Source organism: Metopolophium dirhodum, chromosome 1, assembly GCF_019925205.1.
Source record: "Metopolophium dirhodum isolate CAU chromosome 1, ASM1992520v1, whole genome shotgun sequence".
NCBI classification, from domain to species: Eukaryota; Metazoa; Arthropoda; class Insecta; order Hemiptera; family Aphididae; genus Metopolophium; species Metopolophium dirhodum.
Window position 1 is genome coordinate 108,927,180 of NC_083560.1, and position 20,784 is coordinate 108,947,963.

General features: G+C 28.5%; 2 protein-coding genes across 5 annotated transcripts in view; one reads left to right on the forward strand and one right to left on the reverse strand.

Annotated features, from left to right (window-relative positions):
- Nucleotides 1–14,010, forward strand: part of LOC132935656 (annulin-like) — a 30,516-nt gene extending 16,506 nt beyond the window's left edge. For all 4 annotated transcript variants that reach the window (XM_061002258.1, XM_061002257.1, XM_061002256.1 and 1 more), the window contains 12 exons: nucleotides 480–616; nucleotides 797–926; nucleotides 1,754–1,983; nucleotides 2,101–2,275; nucleotides 2,671–2,809; nucleotides 2,902–3,171; nucleotides 4,285–4,364; nucleotides 8,314–8,458; nucleotides 9,124–9,266; nucleotides 11,707–11,876; nucleotides 11,997–12,133; nucleotides 13,228–14,010. In XM_061002258.1, coding sequence (XP_060858241.1) covers nucleotides 480–616; nucleotides 797–926; nucleotides 1,754–1,983; nucleotides 2,101–2,275; nucleotides 2,671–2,809; nucleotides 2,902–3,171; nucleotides 4,285–4,364; nucleotides 8,314–8,458; nucleotides 9,124–9,266; nucleotides 11,707–11,876; nucleotides 11,997–12,133; nucleotides 13,228–13,363 — 1,892 coding nt within the window. In that variant the 3' untranslated portion in view covers nucleotides 13,364–14,010. The remainder of the gene's footprint in view (nucleotides 1–479; nucleotides 617–796; nucleotides 927–1,753; nucleotides 1,984–2,100; nucleotides 2,276–2,670; nucleotides 2,810–2,901; nucleotides 3,172–4,284; nucleotides 4,365–8,313; nucleotides 8,459–9,123; nucleotides 9,267–11,706; nucleotides 11,877–11,996; nucleotides 12,134–13,227) is intronic.
- Nucleotides 14,011–16,938: 2,928 nt separating this feature from the next.
- Nucleotides 16,939–18,919, reverse strand: LOC132949637 (ATP-dependent DNA helicase PIF6-like). Its single transcript, XM_061020625.1, has 3 exons — nucleotides 18,808–18,919; nucleotides 17,302–17,801; nucleotides 16,939–16,995 (listed from the first exon to the last, which is right to left on the reverse strand). Exons 1-3 carry the CDS (start codon nucleotides 18,917–18,919, stop codon nucleotides 16,939–16,941), a joined length of 669 nt encoding a protein of 222 aa, XP_060876608.1.
- Between the last annotated feature and the right edge of the window lie 1,865 nt (nucleotides 18,920–20,784).

Below are 20,784 nucleotides of genomic sequence, written 5' to 3' on the forward strand. Positions count from 1 at the left end.
ACATTTTATATTATTTGTACCATTATTCAATATTCATTCTTAAATTGAATTATTAATTTATTATTATCCAAATATAAAATTATGTTTCAAGTTACTATGATTAATAGTATTAATAGTATTTAATACTCTTAAATCACATTAAAAAAAAATGTTAATTGATTATAGTGATTTAATGCGTACTTATCCTATAATTCATCGAAATTTAAACTTCTAAAGCTCATTAAAAAATATTTATAGTTTTACATTCAACTTTTTTTTTATAATTTTAGTAAGCAAAATATTATGGATTCTCGTATTAAATGTTCAAATCTTATATAAGAATATTTAAAATTTTAAGAATTTTTAATTACAAAATAATTTAAAATAATTTTGATGCTTGATACTATGACTCTCATAGTAGTCGTACCTCCATTTCCTCCAATCATAGTGTTGAAAATAATCATACTGGAATATGTTAAGCTAAATTATATATATTTCAGAAACTGGAGATGCAAACTTTGGAAACAACACTATGGCTGCTGTGCCCTTAAAGGAAAATCCAAGTAATGGTAATGGCCATTGGTCAGCGTACGTGATGTCTACTGATGACGTGGACCCAAACGTAGTCAGCGTTAGAGTAAATACATGTCCAAGACAATATATTTAATCAATCATAATATTAATTTCTCTCTACCTAATATAGATATAATATATAATATATATATATTATATATTATATAGAGAGAATATTATGAAGCTAATTAGGTTATAGTCCTATACCTTTTTTTATCGTTTAATCTTTATTGATGGTTAATAGATTACTCCACCGAATAACTGCATTGTGGGACAATGGATATTTGACATAGACACCCGATCTGGACAAGAAGCAGCTATGTTCTCAGCTAAAGGAAATCCAATTTACATACTGTTCAATCCATGGTGTCCAAGTAAGTCCTTTAGAATTGATAATGTATTGCGGACTTCAAACCAATTTATGTGTGTATACTAGCTGTTCCGTCCCACCCGGCACTCCCCGTGCCTAAACTTACAGTTTTCATATACAATGATTAATCATTGAATTCAAATATAATACATCTATTACAACGATATGCTCGACAACTACTGTACAGGAGAGCGGTACCCACTTATCCACCTTTTTACTTTTACTATTATAATCTGTAACCAATGGTAATCATTTATAAACAAAAATTAATTTTTTTATTTCCACCGTGAATCTCAAAGTCCTTTGGATTTTAACAAAATTAAATATACCCTTCCTCAAGAATTGGGCTATAAAATGCAAAAATATTATTTTCATATCTGACTGGTAATTTCAGTGATTATCTCGACCATACGTTTGAATGCCTACGTTTTTATATATTAATATATTAGAATAGATGTGTAAACATGGTATCAACTAGTTAAACACTTGTAACTGTGACTTATAACTTAAAACTTATAAGTTCACGTTTTAGATAACCTTTTTATGCGTATAAATGAATAACACATTTTTTTGTGCAGCGGATGAAGTTTATATAAAGGACGATGCGCTACAAAAATATTATTTTCATATCTGACTGGTAATTTCAGTGATTATCTCGACCATACGTTTGAATGCCTACGTTTTTATATATTAATATATTAGAATAGATGTGTAAACATGGTATCAACTAGTTAAACACTTGTAACTGTGACTTATAACTTAAAACTTATAAGTTCACGTTTTAGATAACCTTTTTATGCGTATAAATGAATAACACATTTTTTTGTGCAGCGGATGAAGTTTATATAAAGGACGATGCGCTACGTGACGAGTACGTGTTGAGCGAGGAAGGACTCATGTGGCGCGGAAGTCACAGCCGGCAGAAAGAAGTCATGTGGAAATACGGCCAATTTCAAAAGAACATGTTGGAAAGCAGTTTTTTGTTATTGTTGAAAATCAGACGGTTAGCACTTATACACTGCAGCGACCCAATAAAAGTATCAAGAAGCCTATCGGCCGCGGTGAGTAGTAATTTTTCGTTTTGGAAAAGTTTCTGAAGTAAAAACTAAAATAATCATATTATTATACTTTGATAAGTCACGAACGTTGTTTATATATTTGCGGTTTTTCATACACAGGTAAACGCCCCTGATGAGTTAGGTGTCGTTCAAGGCAACTGGACTGAAGATTTTTCCGGCGGCACTGCACCCATTAATTGGCTGGGAAGCGTAGACATTTTAAATCAATTCATTAAAACGAAAAAACCTGTCAAATACGGGCAATGCTGGGTCTACGCTGGAGTACTAACTACAGGTTATTAAAATGTATTATTATTTAAAAGTATTTTAAGGTAAATAAGTACTTACTTCAATTAACTCATCGCACCACTGCATACAATATTTGGTCCGAACCAAACACTACAATGCTGTACCTCTTAACTGGTTTATACTCTTTTAATATAGACTATTAAGCAACAAACATTTCAATTTGCATAATATGTTAGACAAAACCTTTTTTTTTCTTAGATTTTGAACGTTTACTCGTTTCTTAGTGCACTTGTATTTGCTTTAATGGTTTTTAACTAATGAGTTTTTTTCGTTACATAGTTCTACTATATATATATAGACAAATTTTAAAATTAATAGTCATTTGTGTATCTTTAACCTACGAATTACGCATCATATATTTATTATTTTGTACATTTATAGTGTGCAGAGCTATCGGAATACCTTGCCGTCCGGTTACCGCATATTGCGCAGCTCACGATACACAAAATAGTTTGACGATCGATTACTTAGTGGACGACGATGGAAAAATAATAGAAGAACTACAAACTGATTCAATTTGGTAAGTACTAATTGTGTAAATAATGTGTAGGTTTATTACACACGTTTTACGTGCCTATAAACTATAATGTAACAACCGTGTCATAATCGCAGGAACTATCACGTGTGGAACGAGGTTTGGATGGCCAGGCCCGATCTGAACATCTTGGACCGGAGCTGGCAAGTGATCGATGCCACACCGCAAGAGCTGAGCGAAGGCCAGTTTAAATGTGGCCCAGCCAGCGTTACGGCTGTCAAAAATGGTGACATAAGAGCACCGTATGACACGGCGTTTGTGTACTCCGAGGTGAACGCAGACAAGGTGTACTGGAGATACTATGGCATATCTCAACCAATGAAGCTGTTGAGGAAGGACACGGAAGCGTAAGTATTGTATTTACGTAATGTGGCATAATGTTTACATAATGTATTTGTCTATACGAGCACAACAGCTGCATATTCATGTCGTACATACGACGAAATCAGTGACGACGCGAGGGGGTTTTTTTAAAGACCTAGAATACTTCCTAGATTTTTGTAGCTATGTATTATAATTTACAAATCTCTTAAATATTATACTCAGACATAGTTAATATTGTCTTTTCAGTCTTCATTTATATTTTGTAAAGATATTTTTCTATATGGATAATAATAGTGGAGCTAGGTATAGTAATAGAGCCCGGACAATTTTTAACACTATTAAAATAAATTACCTTTCAAGTTCTTCTTATTATTAGTAATTTTACTTTCTCATATAAAAATACGACCATCAGAAGCTTATTTTTTACGGGGGAGTCAAGCATATTTAAAAAAAAAAACTTACCCACTTCACTATTTGTACTAAAAATATGTTTAAAAACAATCCTGGAAATAACTACAACATGGAAAGGTAACCAACACCATTTCTTACTTATTCCAAGTGTGCTCTGTATGTGCCACTACAACCATTTTTGTATTAATGAAGATATAAAATATAATTGGTACCTACATTCTATTACCTATGGGTAATGTACATAGGCATGCGCAGTCCTGAATTTTTTTTTCTGGCGGGGGGTGGAGGTAAATATGTGGTAAACATGATTTATTTTTATACTTAAATTTTAGAGCCCCAATTACAAAATTGCTTGGGTGCCCAGGCATACACGGCACCCCTGTGGACTATCTATATAATTTCTATAGTACTCTAGGTATATAACTAATAAATTGAAAAAATAAATAAGAGTTTTCTATTGAGAGAATAAACTGATAAAATATATAAAACCATTGTTGCCTTTTTTCTCTCAAGTATTTTGATTACTAACTGTATTTACACCCAGCCTTCCATGGGGTCATTTGTCGTCATATTATTTAACTTTAGGGTCGGATTTGGACTTTTGGATGTCCGGGCTAATCTTTTTTTGAGGCTCCTGTGGGCAGGTCCCCTTAAAACCCTCCGTCAAATCCGGCCATGTTTAATTAATTTACTTATCAATTTGTATTTGTGTTTATCTATATCAGAATAGGCAAACTAATATGTACGAAAGCGGTTGGAAAATGGGAACAGGAAAACATTACGAACAACTACAAATATCCTGAAAGTAAGTTACGAGTATGAGTTATATTATAATTTGTAAGGATTTAACATTAAATATTAAAATATTTTATTAATTAATTATTATAAACTAAGTATAAAATAATAGATCAGAGTCACCGACATAACTATGAAACCAATAGTAAATGATAAAACAGATATCTAAGCATAATTGATAAATAGATAACGTTCAAAAGGCAATACATGTTATGATAATATTATAGATTGACTTATGCATTTGTCGTATCACTTAGTGAAATCAATCTTTTCATAAGCTGGGTGTCTAGATGGGTAGTGAAATTCACATGGATCGTGGATTTCAACAAAAACACAGAATATGGACGAATATATTCAGTGGCATACCTAGCAATTTTCAATGGGGTGGAAGGGGTACACTGAAAATAATTGTTACATAAGAATAAAAAAAAAGTTCGTTAAATTAATAATAAGTTGACATTAAAATGTCTCCGATAAAGCCATTTGTTGACTGAATGAATGAGTGTTTGTCATTTGCATATTTAATGTACACATGTACATTAAGCTAATGAATTTTACTTAATTATATCAACAACTTATTTTATAATTCGTACAATTTATAATTATTAGTATAATGTATGAGGTTATAGATGCAGTAATGTAAACCTTTTATCACAATAAATACATGTTATTTATTCAATGTTCACCCATTGTTAATTCTAAGACATGGATTATTTGAATAATTAATGTTTATCATGTGTTCAATGTATAGCAATAATTAATTCAATGATATATCATATAATATATACAATTATATCAATGAACTTATTTTATTTACTTAATGTTTACGGATTATCAATTCAAAGTATAGATTATATAAATCAATGAACCATTCTTATTTATTTGAATTAATTCATTTTGTTGTAGAAATGGATTAGAATTATCAGTTCAATTTATGTATTTTACTATATTTAATAGAAAATAATAAAATATATTGTTACAGGCCAAATACAACATTAATATAGGTAATTCTAAAACTAACCAACATTAAGTACCCAGAATTTAATGTAATATTACTATAATGAAATTATATCCAAAGATATATTCCATTTTAAAGAAACTATGTATTGGCATTTTTGAAAAATTTTGAAGTATAAAATTTCAATCAATCTTAAAAATAATTAAAAAATAGTCAAATGTTACTTGTATTATTTGTAACAGTATTAAAAAAACACAAACCAAATTAACTTGAGCAATATTGTTAGTAGACAGAATGACCTTATGGTAATTTTTACAATTTTAATTTATTTTGTTGACTGATAGAATAAAACTATAAATAAATAATACACATCTAAAAAACAAATGTATAAAATATATTAAAAGTTGAGTGTTATAGACATTTTAATTAATTATTATAACTATACATTTAATTTAAAAATAAAAAATATTATAATATTATATAATATAATAATAATAATAATGACTTTATAAAAATATGCATAACATACTTGCTATAACATTAATAATATTATTTTATAGATATTGTAACATAATAATATGTACCTTAGCAAAACTTTTTGTTAAATTAAAACTGTAAAAGAATACAACATGTAAAATAAATAGGTAAAAACAAATGTATTAATATTAAAAGTGTAGTCTTATATACATTTTAATTAATTATTATTAGGTACTATACATTTAATTTAAAAAAAATATATAATAAGAAATTCATAATGATTTTATAAAATGTATAGTGAACCTGCTGGTATTATTAATGAATAATATTATTGTTTTCTAAGTATTGTAAAACAATATGTACCATAGAAAAAAATTTTGTTAAATTAAAACTGTAAAAATTACAATATGTAAAATAAATAGGTAAAAAACAAATGTATTAATATTAAAAGTATTGTCTTATTATAGACATTTTAATTAATTAATATTAGGTACTATACATTAAATTAAAAAATAAATAAATATTATAAGTAATTCATAATGATTTTATAAAATGTATAATGTACCTGCAGGTATTATTAATGAATAATATTGTATTCTAAGTATTGTAACATAATATGTACCTTAGCAAAACTTTTTGTTAAATTAAAACTGGAAAAAACAATCTATAAATGAATAAAACATGATAGATTCTTCAGGAAACTTAAAATCAAATAAATATATACATTTAAAACATAGGTCCAATGCTTTTAGAACACTATTAAACTTGAAGCGAACTCCTTCTATGTATAGGAAGATGTCTTTTATTGAAAAAATATCTCTTCCCACACAGAAGACTGAAGGCTGGATTGAAACTTTAGTTTTTTAATGTGTTCAATGTAATCTTCAACGACTTGTTGTGTTTCACCAATATAAAGCACAGATTCCTGAGAGTCTTTGATTGTAAATTTAACAGTACTTTTTTTGCCTGTCACTGGGTCAACCCGAACAATTCTGTTGGTTGGCACTAAATAAGAGTGTAGGGCCCAAATAAGAGTGGCATCTCGTCCATCTAAAAATATAATAATTTATTATAAGTAAAACTTAGTAAAAAAAATGTTTTAAAAATTAAGACGTGATACTCGCATGTGTTGTCTCTGTCTTATAAATGTACAACATAGAAAAAAACTGTTTTGCTCGGGAAAACTTTTATGTTTCTGTGTTTGTAGTAGTGGCTCCAAAATTTCTGAACATATAGGGTAGAAAATGATCTAGCAACAGCGTGCCTATATTTTAGATTACATAAATACAATACAATTTATTTGCTTCTAAACATTTGGTTTTTTTTTTTTTTTTTAATGGCTTATAAAAAATGATTGCATAGTGCTATTACAAAAATAAGCACGCTGTTGCACAGATAAAGTTATTCTTTACGTGTTGTGAAAATTTGGTAGTTCTACAACAAATATGGTGTGAGAAAAGTTGTCCCGCGCAAAACAGTTTTTGGTATGTTGTACATTTGTAAGACGGAGACAACACATGCGGGTGTGACATCCTCTTAAGAGGGCTTCAGTCGATCAGTCGATGATCAAATAGTGACTTTTATACCAAAAAGCCAGACAAAACTGGAGGAATTTAGTTTGTCGTATTTAAATTTTGAAAATGGATTATGATCGATTAACAATTTTACTATAGGTTTTTTAATGACCGTAGATAATTGAAATTTTCACTGGTTGTTTATATTAGCATTTTCTATACGCGATAAAATTTTCAAAATATATTTATTTGTTGGCTTAAAAAGAGTCAACATTTAATACAAGGCTCCTGATTTATTGCTTAAATAGCAGTTGAAAAATATTAAAAATACACAGGCACAATTGTTTTTTATAAGCATTGAAAGTTCGATTTTTGACAACATTTATCAAATTTAAAATTAAAAAATAATTTTGTAGTTAAAAATGTATAAAATAAAATAAGCGGGAAAGTGGATGTCGCTCTGCTGTACAGTAGGTAACAAGTTGTCACTGTAATAGATGGTGTTAAATTTGAATTCAACGATATAAAATCATTGTATACGAAAACTGTGCGATGACCGTCTGTCATTTTATAATATTACTAAGTAGTTTTATAATATTATTGTGATTAAAGTAAGTCAAGATTTTGATATATATTTTTCATAATTTGAACTTTAAAGCTTATAAAAAAAAATTGTGCAAATATATTTTTAACGCGTTTTTAATTTTCACCTCCTATTGTAACACTATATCAGGACCCTTGAATAACATTTTCACGATTTTTATCAAACAAATAAAATGTTATTGACATTTGGCCTTGATTGTTTTTTATTTTTAAATAATTTTTATCTATAATATTTCATATCCAAATAGAGAAAATTAAAAATTAGTAAAGATGTTTTAATAATGTTCGTTTATTATAAGCTGTTGGTAAATTTTCATCAGAAAACTACATTCATGAATTTGCATATAATCACGATTTTCCTGTAAAATTTCGATAATTGTGTGTCCTTTTAACTGTTTTTTTTCTAGAGTCAACTGAAGAAAGGATCACTATGCATAAAGCATTAAAACAAAATAACAGCATATTTAGCCGTTATTATTTGAATGAGGATTTCAATGAAATCAAATTTGATTTTGAGTTAGTCGATGATATTATCGTGGGAGAAAACTTCAGGTTTGAATTTAGTTATTTTATTTTATTTTACTGTAATATTATTTTGTACGATCACCAACAATTTATAGGTTAAAATGTTTTTAGTTTGTGCCTTTATGGATTTTAAAAGTAAATACTAATCAAATAAAAAAATAAGAACATTTGAATAGTTCTTCTTTTGAATGTTCTAATTATATTTTTACTTACAAATTTGTATCCTGGAAAAAAAATGTACGGACTAACGTAAGGAAGGTATTGATATTGAATAATAAGAAATTTAACCGACCAGACCCGGACCGGACCGGTAGTAATTTTATACATCGTTCAAAGTAGACATTTCATTATTGTACTTGGGGTTTTCCAGGTAGGCCTACGCTGATCTCTAGTATTGGCGATCAAAAGCTTATCAATTTATTGGCCAGCGGGGGGTGGTTTGTAACGGGCTAGATGGAAAAATAACATATAAATGATACACAGTGTGCCCGTTCCAGCTTATCAATTTGATAAGCTTTTGATCGCCAATACTTTCCAAAAAAAAAAACCAAATAGTAATAAAATAGGCACCATTTAAAATAAAATAATAAAGATTCATAATTCATACCTATATGTGATACGAGAACACCGATTAAAGTTGCATCGATGTTGTTACCCATTATTTATTAAATTATTTTTTTTAATTCATATAGGGTAGCGGTGAGAATCACGAACAAAGGTCATAAAGATTACACAGTAAAAGTGATATTGCGGGTCGATACAGTTGATTATACCGGTAAAAATGGATCTCTTGTCACCAAAGTCGAACAACAAAAAGTAGTACTTCACGATCCAGGTAAGCGCCAGTGACGTAACGTAACGTAAGAGTAAACAATAGTAAAATCAGTGTTGACATTCAATCTTGATTGAATAAAAAAATCCTAATTTGACAAAAAAGCCTAGTCGAATAAAAAATCTATACTTCATAAAAAAATATACCCAATGTAAATAAAATAAACCTAAAATGAATAAAAAAGTTGTTGAATGAATAAATAAAATCTCAATCGGACATAAAAGACTAGTTGAATAAAATATCTATATTTTATTAAAAAATATACCTAATGAAAATAAAAAATTGATATTTTGTATACATGTTTGATGTTTCGTATTGATATTTACAGATTACATTAGTTATAACGCTGGTAGCCTTGGTTCGATTACAAGTTACTGCTGTTATAGATTTGGACTCGGGACACAGAACTTTTAGCGGTTGAACGAAATAATCTGATGTTCTTAATAAAATTTTGTGTTCTGTTATAAACATGCTTAGGTACCCGAATTGCAGCTTTTTAGTTTGATTTTGAATATTCACAGCCCGACTATTTTGGATAACTTGATTAAATGGTAGTAATTGGTGTTTTTTTTTTATAGATTTTAGAGCTTGGATATGTTTATTTAAATTAGAATGTTTACAAACAGCAGAAATACCTCAAAAACGATCTTATTGGTAAACTTTACAGTGATAAAAAACTGACCTTTTTTATTTTATTTCAACCATGATTTAAATTGAACCAACTTTTACAGAATTTATGTTTGTATGACTTTTTCTTCGGTTTTCCAATGGCGTGTTGTTCTCTATCTGTATCATTACTGTCACTTTCGTCATATTGTTATACAACTAGTTACTAGAAAAACAGTATTTAACTTTTAATAATATATTCATGTACTTAGTATTGTAAATTAGTAGTTTCAACTTATACGTGTGCTTACTGGTACTTGATGTCTTGATTGGAGAATAGACTTAGACACTGAATAGAGGGTTTTGAATGAAAACTAGTGGATAGAAACTACGATATTATTATAGAACAAAATGCTATTGTAATATATTTTAGGTGATTTGGTAATAAATAGCAGAAGCCAGAAATGCAGAATAGCTAAGTACGGCCTATAGAGTATAGTCGTACAGGTATATAAATATGTATTATATTATAATACCTTTCAATAACTAAATAACTATTCATTATTCACTTATCGCTATTTCTACAAATTTAAAAACAAAATAATAAATAGAATTATTATTTTTAGAATGATTAACTAGATGTTCTGGACTTAATAACCTATGTGTTTAATTAGCTGTAGATAATTTATCAAAGCATAAGGGTTTAAAATCAATATTATTGGTATCAGTAAGTGACAGTTACAGCTTTAAATAAATATTTTTATGCCATGTAAAATAAGTGAACCCCTATGATATTTTTTCAAACCTGTTGGATATGTATAGCTGGCATGATTAATATTCTATTGTCTTTGAAAAATATATATAAAAATTATACATTACAATTAATTAAAAATCATACAATCAAAATTACAAAGTTATTTACCTTGATATCATAATACTACAATTTATTTTTCATATTAGCATGCACTTGACACTAGGTATACTAATATCAGGTAGGTACCTGTATAATTGAAAGCTTGATAATGCTGTTTAAAGTCGTATTTTTCAAATAGCTAGGATAGGTAACCAGTGACACTTCACTGACACACAGATTACCAAAACAAAACGTCGTTGTAACACTTACAAGCAAATTAACTATCGTTCAACAACTTCCAAACTGAGAAAAATACGACTCTTAAACCACTGTTGAGCTGGTCTACTTTGATTGGCCCGGACTGACTCGATTTTTGTGCATCAAACCATTTATTTATGTCGGCTATACCAATAAATGTCTTCAAACAATCGCGAGTTACCTGTCCCGTTTCGTGGCCCGTAAACCAACTTATGCTTTTGTGTAAGTCCGGCATAACATAAAATTGATTTTGCTGTTCATTGCCAACGGTTTTAAACACATTGAGCTGTTCCATAAGCATTCGATTCTGCTCCATCAATAACTGGATATAAAAATAATGTTGAACATAAACTAAAATCATAATATAAGTTATCAAAACATATTTTTATATTTAACACCATCGATTATAAATACTATAGATTGTTCACTGGCTGATTTTTTGGAGGCACAAAATATTTACTCCGGGTAGATGGCTCGGCAACGTGACTACTAGCGACTAAAACGTTACACGATATTACAAACCCGGGAGGCCATTGTTTGAGTGCGGGCCTTTGGTGATATCTATTTTGTCATGGTTAATAATGTCATGACGTATCGACATATCGTTGTAATCGCTAGTAGTCACGCCGCCTCATCATCTACGGGGAGTACATATTTTGCGCCACCGAAGGCCAGTGAGCAATCTATAATAGTAGGTATTTATAATCAACATAATATTTTCAACAGGATCAAACGTTGAATTTGTCCAAACCGCGTTGACATATTTTGATTATGGTAACGATGTAAAAAGCCAAAATGTTTTCAACATATCATGTCTGGCGAGCGTGGTCGACACAGACTACGAGTACTTCGGGCAGGACGACTTTAGGGTTAGAAAACCTGATATTGAATTCGAAGTGAGTGTTGTAACCTTAACACTAATTTAATACTATAAGTAATAAGTTTAATAATTTTATGTCATGTAAAATAAATCATTATAATAACATTAATGTTTACCTAAATAATGTTTCTGACAGATGCATGATAAACCTGCTATGTCACGTGAAGTTCAGGCTACTGTAAAGTTTAGAAATCCGCTGCCCCTGTCTTTGAAAGATGGAAAATTCTTCATCGCTGGTTCATCGTTACCTAAAACTCTGGAAATCAAAGTTGGGTAAGTAACTTCCCTTCATGACATTTTTTTACAAGCCAACAGCTAACTGATTTTTTTTTTGGAAGATCACTGAACGTTATTTAAAGTAACGTATGCCTTTACAGTTATATTATTATCATATAAACATGCAAAAAGGCTGTATTGTAAGATTAGCTGAATAGCATAATAGCAAATAGAATTAGCATAATAGCTGAATGCAACTTATATTAAATATCCAGATACATTTTTTTAAGCTCGGTAACTTGAACCTAAAGCTTTTTCTAAGTAAAAGTTATATTAGCAATTTAAACAATACAAATATCATAATTTGATTATAAATTCACACTAAACCTGACAATATGGTGTTGGATTTTTTTTTAAAACGGGACAGGTAAATTCTATTAATCTTAGTAATGTGTATCATGTATGTAAATATAGAAATAAATACCAATTAGGTTACAATTACACGATCGTTATGCGCGTTGAAATATCAAAATGAAAATGATGAGCATTTTCAATGTAGTTTACTATTAATAACAAAATTATGGTTCCAGTTTCAGCTAGTAGACAAAACTGTGAAACATGAAATGGACCGCATTCTGTAAAATGATATAAATGTTGAATAACAAATCTTTTAGATTGAGATTTTGATAAAGTTTTGATTGATTTCTAGAAACGTTGTTAACTTTTTGTTATAATTTAAAAATATTTTATAGTGTTAAAAGAATATTCAATGTTTACTTTATTCTAATTTATTATGAGGACAAGGCATTAGGCAAGTATGTTTTACTTTATAAATTATCATATTGCAATATTGATTTGGCATTGATAAATAACACTTTAGTTTAATACAAGTATCTAGCTCCAGCTGAATTGGCTCTTTTGCGAGTGGATCTAGACTTAGCAACGTTAGGCATAAGAACAATTTTAGCTTAATATAAATATTGTTTACAATCAGGCCACTGATTTCATACACACACTTTATAAAATTAGTTGCATATAGGTACAATATTTCTTGAAAATTAACGACTAAAACTAACTTTAAGGGAATTTTTTTTAATCCTTATCTTGGACATTTATCTAATGATGTGATTATTTTACTTTGGATTTGACAGTAAAGTCAGCGCAAAAAAAACGACCAGTGTGTCGTTCAAATTCACTCCACGATTCACCGGAAAGCAAGTAATTTCTGCGAAATTTACGTCCAAACAACTGCAAGACGTCGATGGTTATTTACAATTTATGGTGTAAGATAGGTATCTTACACCATAAATAAGACTCTCATACTTAAAATAAGTATCGCGTGTGAATTGTTTTTTTTATTTATTGCTCTAAGTTAAATAATATTAATTGATACAATTTGTTTACTCCAACATACAGCTAATATACCAATTATTTAGCGCTACTAATGAGTTAAGGAACAGAAACTAGAACTAGACTGAATTTATAATATTTTATATTACAAATCTTGTCGAAATTCGATTTATTTTATTATACAATACCTATTTGATGTATTTTAACAACATAAAACATTAAAATGCATTCGGTATTGATTACCTACATAGCTTTTGAATTAATTATAATATACCTATTACCTACATATTATGGTCGTGAAGCCGTGATTATCTAAAATTATGATGTTTTGTATTTAATTTAAGAAACAATTTCATATTATTTTTTTATCAACATAACATTCACATATCTTATTGTAAATTTTTTGAAAATAGCATAAAATTAACTTAATGTAATCAATTATATTATATATTTGTATAATATGTAATGGTAGATACATGTTTTTCTCATCAAACTAATTGTCAATTAACAACTTTGTTTATTATAATATATATTACCTATAGATCTATATTATGTATATAATATATACCGATTATATAAATGAAAATAAATCAAAATTTGTATTTTATTTAGAAAATTATATGTTTATTTATATGTTTTAACTAACTTAAGGGGATGTCACACCCGCATGTGTTGTCTCCGTCTTCCAAATGTACAACATAGCAAAAACTGTTTTGCAAGAACAACTTTTCTCGCGCCATATTTGTTGTAAAACCACCAAATTTTCACAAAACGTAAAGAAGAACTTTATCTGTGCAACAGCGTGCTTTTTTTTAATAGCACTATCCAATCAATTTATATAAGCAAATGAAAAAAACAAAAAACCAAATGTTTAGAAGATCCGCTCAGAATCTAAAATAAATTTTTATAAAATGTATGGTAGGAGTGGGTTTAACAAAATTCCAGGGGGTCTAAAGCTCCATTAGACCGACGGCCGTCCCGAGTCCAAGTTCTTCCACTCTCGCACTCGATCGTGCATGACGGTCGCCGATCAAAACTGTCCAACAAGTATACACCAATTTCAAATAAATTGTACGTAAACACGTATATTATAGTGGTACTAATTGGAACTGGCTGTATATTATAGTTCACAACGGACCAGGGGCGTATACAAGGGGGGATGTGGGGGTCAGATCCCCCCCCCCCCATAGGCGGAGACGACGCCCGCATCTATAATAATACATTTCTATTTCTGAAACTGATTAGGTTTTCCTCTTTTATTATCCAACATTGGACATCTTGGCATATTCTAAAACACAATTTTAAATTTATAGATGTTTATATTAAGCTGTAAATTAATAACATAAATTAAAGGTAATATATGTATATTACTTTATTTTTTTTCGCCTTGCCAGTAAATATATCTGGCCTTTGCTTTACTAACCACATACTGGTCCTCCAAAGATAAATTCTTTAGTGTGACCTTTTGTAAGATCTCAGTAAAATTACTATGTTTAGGACACCACCATTCATCACATTTCATAATAAAAACATTTTTTTTTTATGATTAACTTAGGTACCTAGCTGATTCATATTTTTAATTAATTACTTCTGAGTTATTGTCACTAGAAGTGTTTTCTTTACATCCATTGTCCTTTAATACTACAAAAGTGTTGACACTAGAATTTAATTCTTCTGTTTCGTCCACTAATTTCAACCCTTTCATTTTTTGACAGACATCATTTCTTAGTACATCAGTGTTTGAAGTTTAAAAATGCCTAAACAAAAACAGTATTAAATACAAACAAGTTTTAGCGTTTACAATTTTCAATTTTAGTAATCCGTTTACGACTTATAAGCGTTTAAATAATCGTTCAACTTTCTGCTACTGTGAATTAATCAAAACCGAAAGTAAAAACCAGTAGTCGAGATGACGTTTTTATCTGAAGGTAATGATAATCCATATTATTACTGTATGCGTTAACCATATCCGTATACTGATAATAATATTATGTACAATTTATACAAAAATACATTTTGCGAGATTTTGCAGTCTGCCTTTACATTATTTACAGTGATGCTCGCGTGGCTACTCGCTTGCTTGGCTGCACTCAGACAAAAAAAAAACGAAAATATCCCTCAGCTTGCTGTGCAACATTATCTCAAGTTGGTAACCGCTATACAACTACTCTTATCATTTTTCGGACAACTTAGCGCCAGCCACCGATTGTACATATTTGTACTAGTGTGGCGGGCCAGTGCGCCCCGCCAAACTGCCAAAGCTAAACGGCCAAACTAGATATTATCTTTGCTATTTTAACATGTGTTAATATAATATTATTGTAATTACTAATTAACTCATATTCTTATTATCGAATGCAAACATTTAATTATTATTCATCAAAGTTTAAAAGCTTTAAAAACTATATTAATTAAAATATAAAGTTATACCGGTTATTTCAATGCATATTTGTTGTTAATATTTGAATGTTATATTTTAGTTAGTACCTATGTATTGTTAGTTAGTATAATGTATGTGCTTCTATTTGATCAGCATTATTATGTATGCGAATTAGATTTCATACTTTGGTGACGACTTAATTTGTTTAAATTTTTGGTAAGTTTAATCTAAAATGAATAAATTGGAAATTCATTTAGTCAATTGATTCATTATTATTGATAAATAATAACCATGAGTAAAATATTTAATTTTATTACAGTTGCATAATTAATTGGTCAATTAATTAAAGTAGACTACTTAATTTGATCAGCAAAGGCAAATTCATACAATTTGATATTTAGTGTCAGTACATGCACTACGCACTGCACCTATCTTTAAATCTCTTTAAATAGACTATCAAATAATTAAGCAAGGATGTATAAATTTTTATTTTTATAAAATAATTCGATCTTATGAATAATTTGAAGTTATTTTTAATTGTTTTCAGATACAGAAAATTTTGAAAAAGTGTGAAACATCAAGTAACTGTTTTTACGTTTGTAAAATTTGTAAATGAAAACATTCATAGTTAATTTTATGTTTTAATAAATTATTGATTTACTATTCTCCATACTTAGAGCTATAGAGTTCTTAATAACTTAAATTGGTATATTTAATAATTTTCTAATATGAATATTTTATCTTCATGTAATATTTAAGGAATTAGTAAAAATAAATATAAAAAAAGTTCTATAATACATCTATAGCCCTATAAATAAATTGTAATCAAGAGTAGTTAATGTAGGTATATTAATTTAATTTGTATTAATTTATCTAGGGTTTTTGACATGTCAAGTGTTAATATTTTTTATTATGTATTTATGAATTTACCCAAATTTTGCAAAAATTTGCACTACGGAAATTTGTTCATACTCTGGTAAAACTAATGATGACTAATGTGTTCATTACCTTTGATAAATAATATATAATAAATTAATGTCCATTTTTTGGTCTATACACATATTAATAATCTCGTTCTGAAAAAAAAATAATATGTGAATAGGCTTTTAAATACTCTTAAAACTATGTTAGCTTATTTCAGGAATGACAAACATATGCCCGGTACGTCACTAAATGAAAAGATAAGTTCCTAAAAAAAAAAAAAATTATAAAAAACGTAAAAAATGATTAAATAAATAGACGACATAAAAGTACAGAAATGTTTACCATTCTTGAGTTTTTGTTATATATAAATTGAAATACTTTAATAAGCTTTAATTCATAATTTATATTATATACAAGTACTAGCTGAATTACCCTTCGCCCGTGTGTAGTTTTTGTTTTATCAAAATTAAATTCTTAAATCAACACAAAATGTTGTGTTTTAAAGAAGAAAAAATATGAATTTTACTTAATGCTATAAAGTGCTAAAAAAGTAGTAGTTTCTGAAAAATACCACATTTAGAGTTTTATTTTGTGGTGCATAAACGTACAAATGGTCAGGTCTTCCAACTCTAGAAAATGCCACATACAATTGTCTGTGTGAGAAACACTTATTTTCCAAATCTACACCACAATAAGTTAAAGTCTGACCTTGAGCTTTGTTTATTGTCATTGCAAAACAGACTTTTATTGGAAACTGAACTCTTCCAAACTTAACTGGAAAATCGTTGGGGTATAATGGTATTTTCGGTAAAAATATTTTTTCTCCTTTAGCACATCCGGTCAAAATGTCAGCTTCGATTACATTTTTTGTAAGAGAGGTGACACGAAGCCTAGTCCCATTACATAATCTAGGAGAATTCAAATTTCTCAATAATATGATTGGAACCCCCACCTTTAGTGATATTTTATGAGGAGGCATACCAGATGGTGTTTGTGAATTTAAGAACTCTGTAGGAAAATGTACCGATTCTTCACTATCAACAACTGTATTGATAGAAAAGTAATCCATTTCTAGTTGAATCAGTTTGCTTTAGTTCAATGACTCAATAACACACTGATTCACTACAGCTCATGAATTATAGGTAATACTACGGATTTAGATTTACTGACTCAGTACTGATTCATGGATTCATCTAACTCTGGTCATAAGTATAAGGTCTATGATGATAGTACAGAATAATATTATTCTAATACGTAACCATATACGTAACGTAAGGTATGTTAGTAACGCGTTAGATTCGCAGGGTTAGCCGTGATATTGTGACGTAAAATATTCATCACATTGTGTTATCAAATGTATTATAGTTTTATAAAAACAAATTTACTATCAAGACAACAAATTAATAAAATACAAAATAAATATTTGATTCATTATCAATATTAGAATAATATCACGATTCGGTGAGCAGTGAACACGCCAACTCAGCATTATAATACCTATTACCTATATTATAATAATATATTATGTAACATAAACCTATATTAAATATCAATACGTTTAATTGTTTAATATTATTATTATTATTACGGTACAGAAGATACTTTTAAGAACAATACATTATAGATTGGTCATTACACTTTACAGTTTACACTCGTGACACCCACAGGTAACTAGTATTACAAATATTTAAAGCTATTAAAAATTAAAACATGACATCTCAAAAACTTGTTAAAACTTTAAAAATAATAAAAAATACCATGTGTTTTTCTAACTTAATAAGTACAATTAATCAAAAAGTAACAAAATTACGTATATATACAAAAAATATTAATATTTCAAAAACAAGCTTTTCAATTTCAAAATTTTTTCTACTTAGCCTACTTTTTTTCAGAAATTGTTTGTCCTGCCTTCGAAAATATACGTTCACATGGAACTGATGTTGCAAGTACACAGAGACGTTTTTTCATAAGCTCAAACTAACACGGATAAACATTTCGATTGTCTTCCACCACTTCAGAGGATTTTCATGCCTTAGAATTAACCCTTCTTGTAGGTATTTATCAATTTCAACAATACCTGCGGATGTTGGATTTGCGGATATCAGTTGACTACTTACCTCTTCATCAAAGTCATTCCAAATAGAATCTCCATCTAACGTCACAGATTCATTTTGTATCGCTGGCTGCATCGTATTTTTCATTCCAATATGTATGGTATGGTAGTAGCTTTATTAATAATTGTTTTTTTTGATTCTGTAAATGAACTATTTAAGAATCCATATTTTTAAATCTCGGATCGAGTATAGTAGCTTCTGCATAAATTTGTATTTTTTCAATTGACCCAAATCTCTGTTCTACCTGTTGTTTTAATGTGGATATCATATTAGTTAATTGTTGTGAATCATAAAACTGTGTATCCAAGTATGTACAATGTTTAAGAAGTGCTCGACTAAATACAACAGATTTTGAAATAGAAACCGATTTTAAACTACTTATTTCTACAGTAATTTTCTTAAAATATTTTAATACTTCACAGGACTTAAAAATAATGTGCCAGTCTTCATTGGTCAAGTAAACATTATAATTACACTCTACTTATACGGAAGAAAGTGGAACTTTAAGATTCTGAATACGGTGGAACATCTCATACGTTGAGTTCCAACGTGTAACGACGTCCTGGATGAGCATTAAAGGTGGTGTTAAGCCCAATTACTCTTGCATACCTCTAAATTTTTCAGTTGCCTGTGGACTCCTCTTAAAATGTCCAACAATTCCTATTATTTTATCTCTTGTTTCAGATATTGACTTAAGGGAAGTTTGTACTGCCAAATTTAAACTGTGGGCAAAGCAACCTACATGCCTCCAACCACATAAAAAAAGTAAAATAAATTGGCATTAAGTAAAATACATTTTTTTCTTCTTTAAAACACAACATTTTGTGTTGATTTAAGAATTTAATTTTGATAAAACAAAAACTACACACGGGCGAAGGGTAATTCAGCTAGTACTTGTATATAATATAAATTATGAATTAAAGCTTATTAAAGTATTTCAATTTATATATAACAAAAACTCAAGAATGGTAAACATTTCTGTACTTTTATGTCGTCTATTTATTTAATCATTTTTTACGTTTTTTATAATTTTTTTTTTTTTTAGGAACTTATCTTTTCATTTAGTGACGTACCGGGCATATGTTTGTCATTCCTGAAATAAGCTAACATAGTTTTAAGAGTATTTAAAAGCCTATTCACATATTATTTTTTTTTCAGAACGAGATTATTAATATGTGTATAGACCAAAAAATGGACATTAATTTATTATATATTATTTATCAAAGGTAATGAACACATTAGTCATCATTAGTTTTACCAGAGTATGAACAAATTTCCGTAGTGAAAATTTTTGCAAAATTTGGGTAAATTCATAAATACATAATAAAAAATATTAACACTTGACATGTCAAAAACCCTAGATAAATTAATACAAATTAAATTAATATACCTACATTAACTACTCTTGATTACAATTTATTTATAGGGCTATAGATGTATTATAGAACTTTTTTATATTTATTTTTACTAATTCTTTAAATATTACATGAAGATAAAATATTCATATTAGAAAATTATTAAATATACCAATTTAAGTTATTAAGAACTCTATAGCTCTAAGTATGGAGAATAGTAAATCAATAATTTAATAAACATAAAATGAATTATGAATGTTTTCATTTACAAATTTTACAAACGTAAAAATAGTTAGACTTGATGTTTCACACTTTTTCAAAATTTTCTGTATCTGAAAGCAATTAAAAATAACTTCAAATTATTCATAAGATCGAATTATTTTATAAAAATAAAAATTTATACATACATCTTTTAAAATTTTAACAACTCGTCGATGCATTTATAAATGAATATATTAATATGTAATACAGTTTTTTTGTATACTTACGTTGTCAAAAGTTATTCTTCTTTTGTCTACATTATTTAATAATGTATCCATCTCATAAAACCATTTAATGTTAGGCTTATAAACATTTTCAGATCCG

Coding starts and splice junctions, on each gene's coding strand:
- LOC132949637 (XM_061020625.1), bottom strand. CDS start 18,919: ATGCAGCCAGCGATACAAAATGAATCTGTGACGTTAGATGGAGATTCT. Junction 17,802..18,807: donor CGCAAATCCAACATCCGCAG/GTATTGTTGAAA, acceptor TGATTCAACTAG/AAATGGATTACTTTTCTATC. Junction 16,996..17,301: donor AAAATAAAACTCTAAATGTG/GTATTTTTCAGA, acceptor TTTTTTTTTTAG/GAACTTATCTTTTCATTTAG.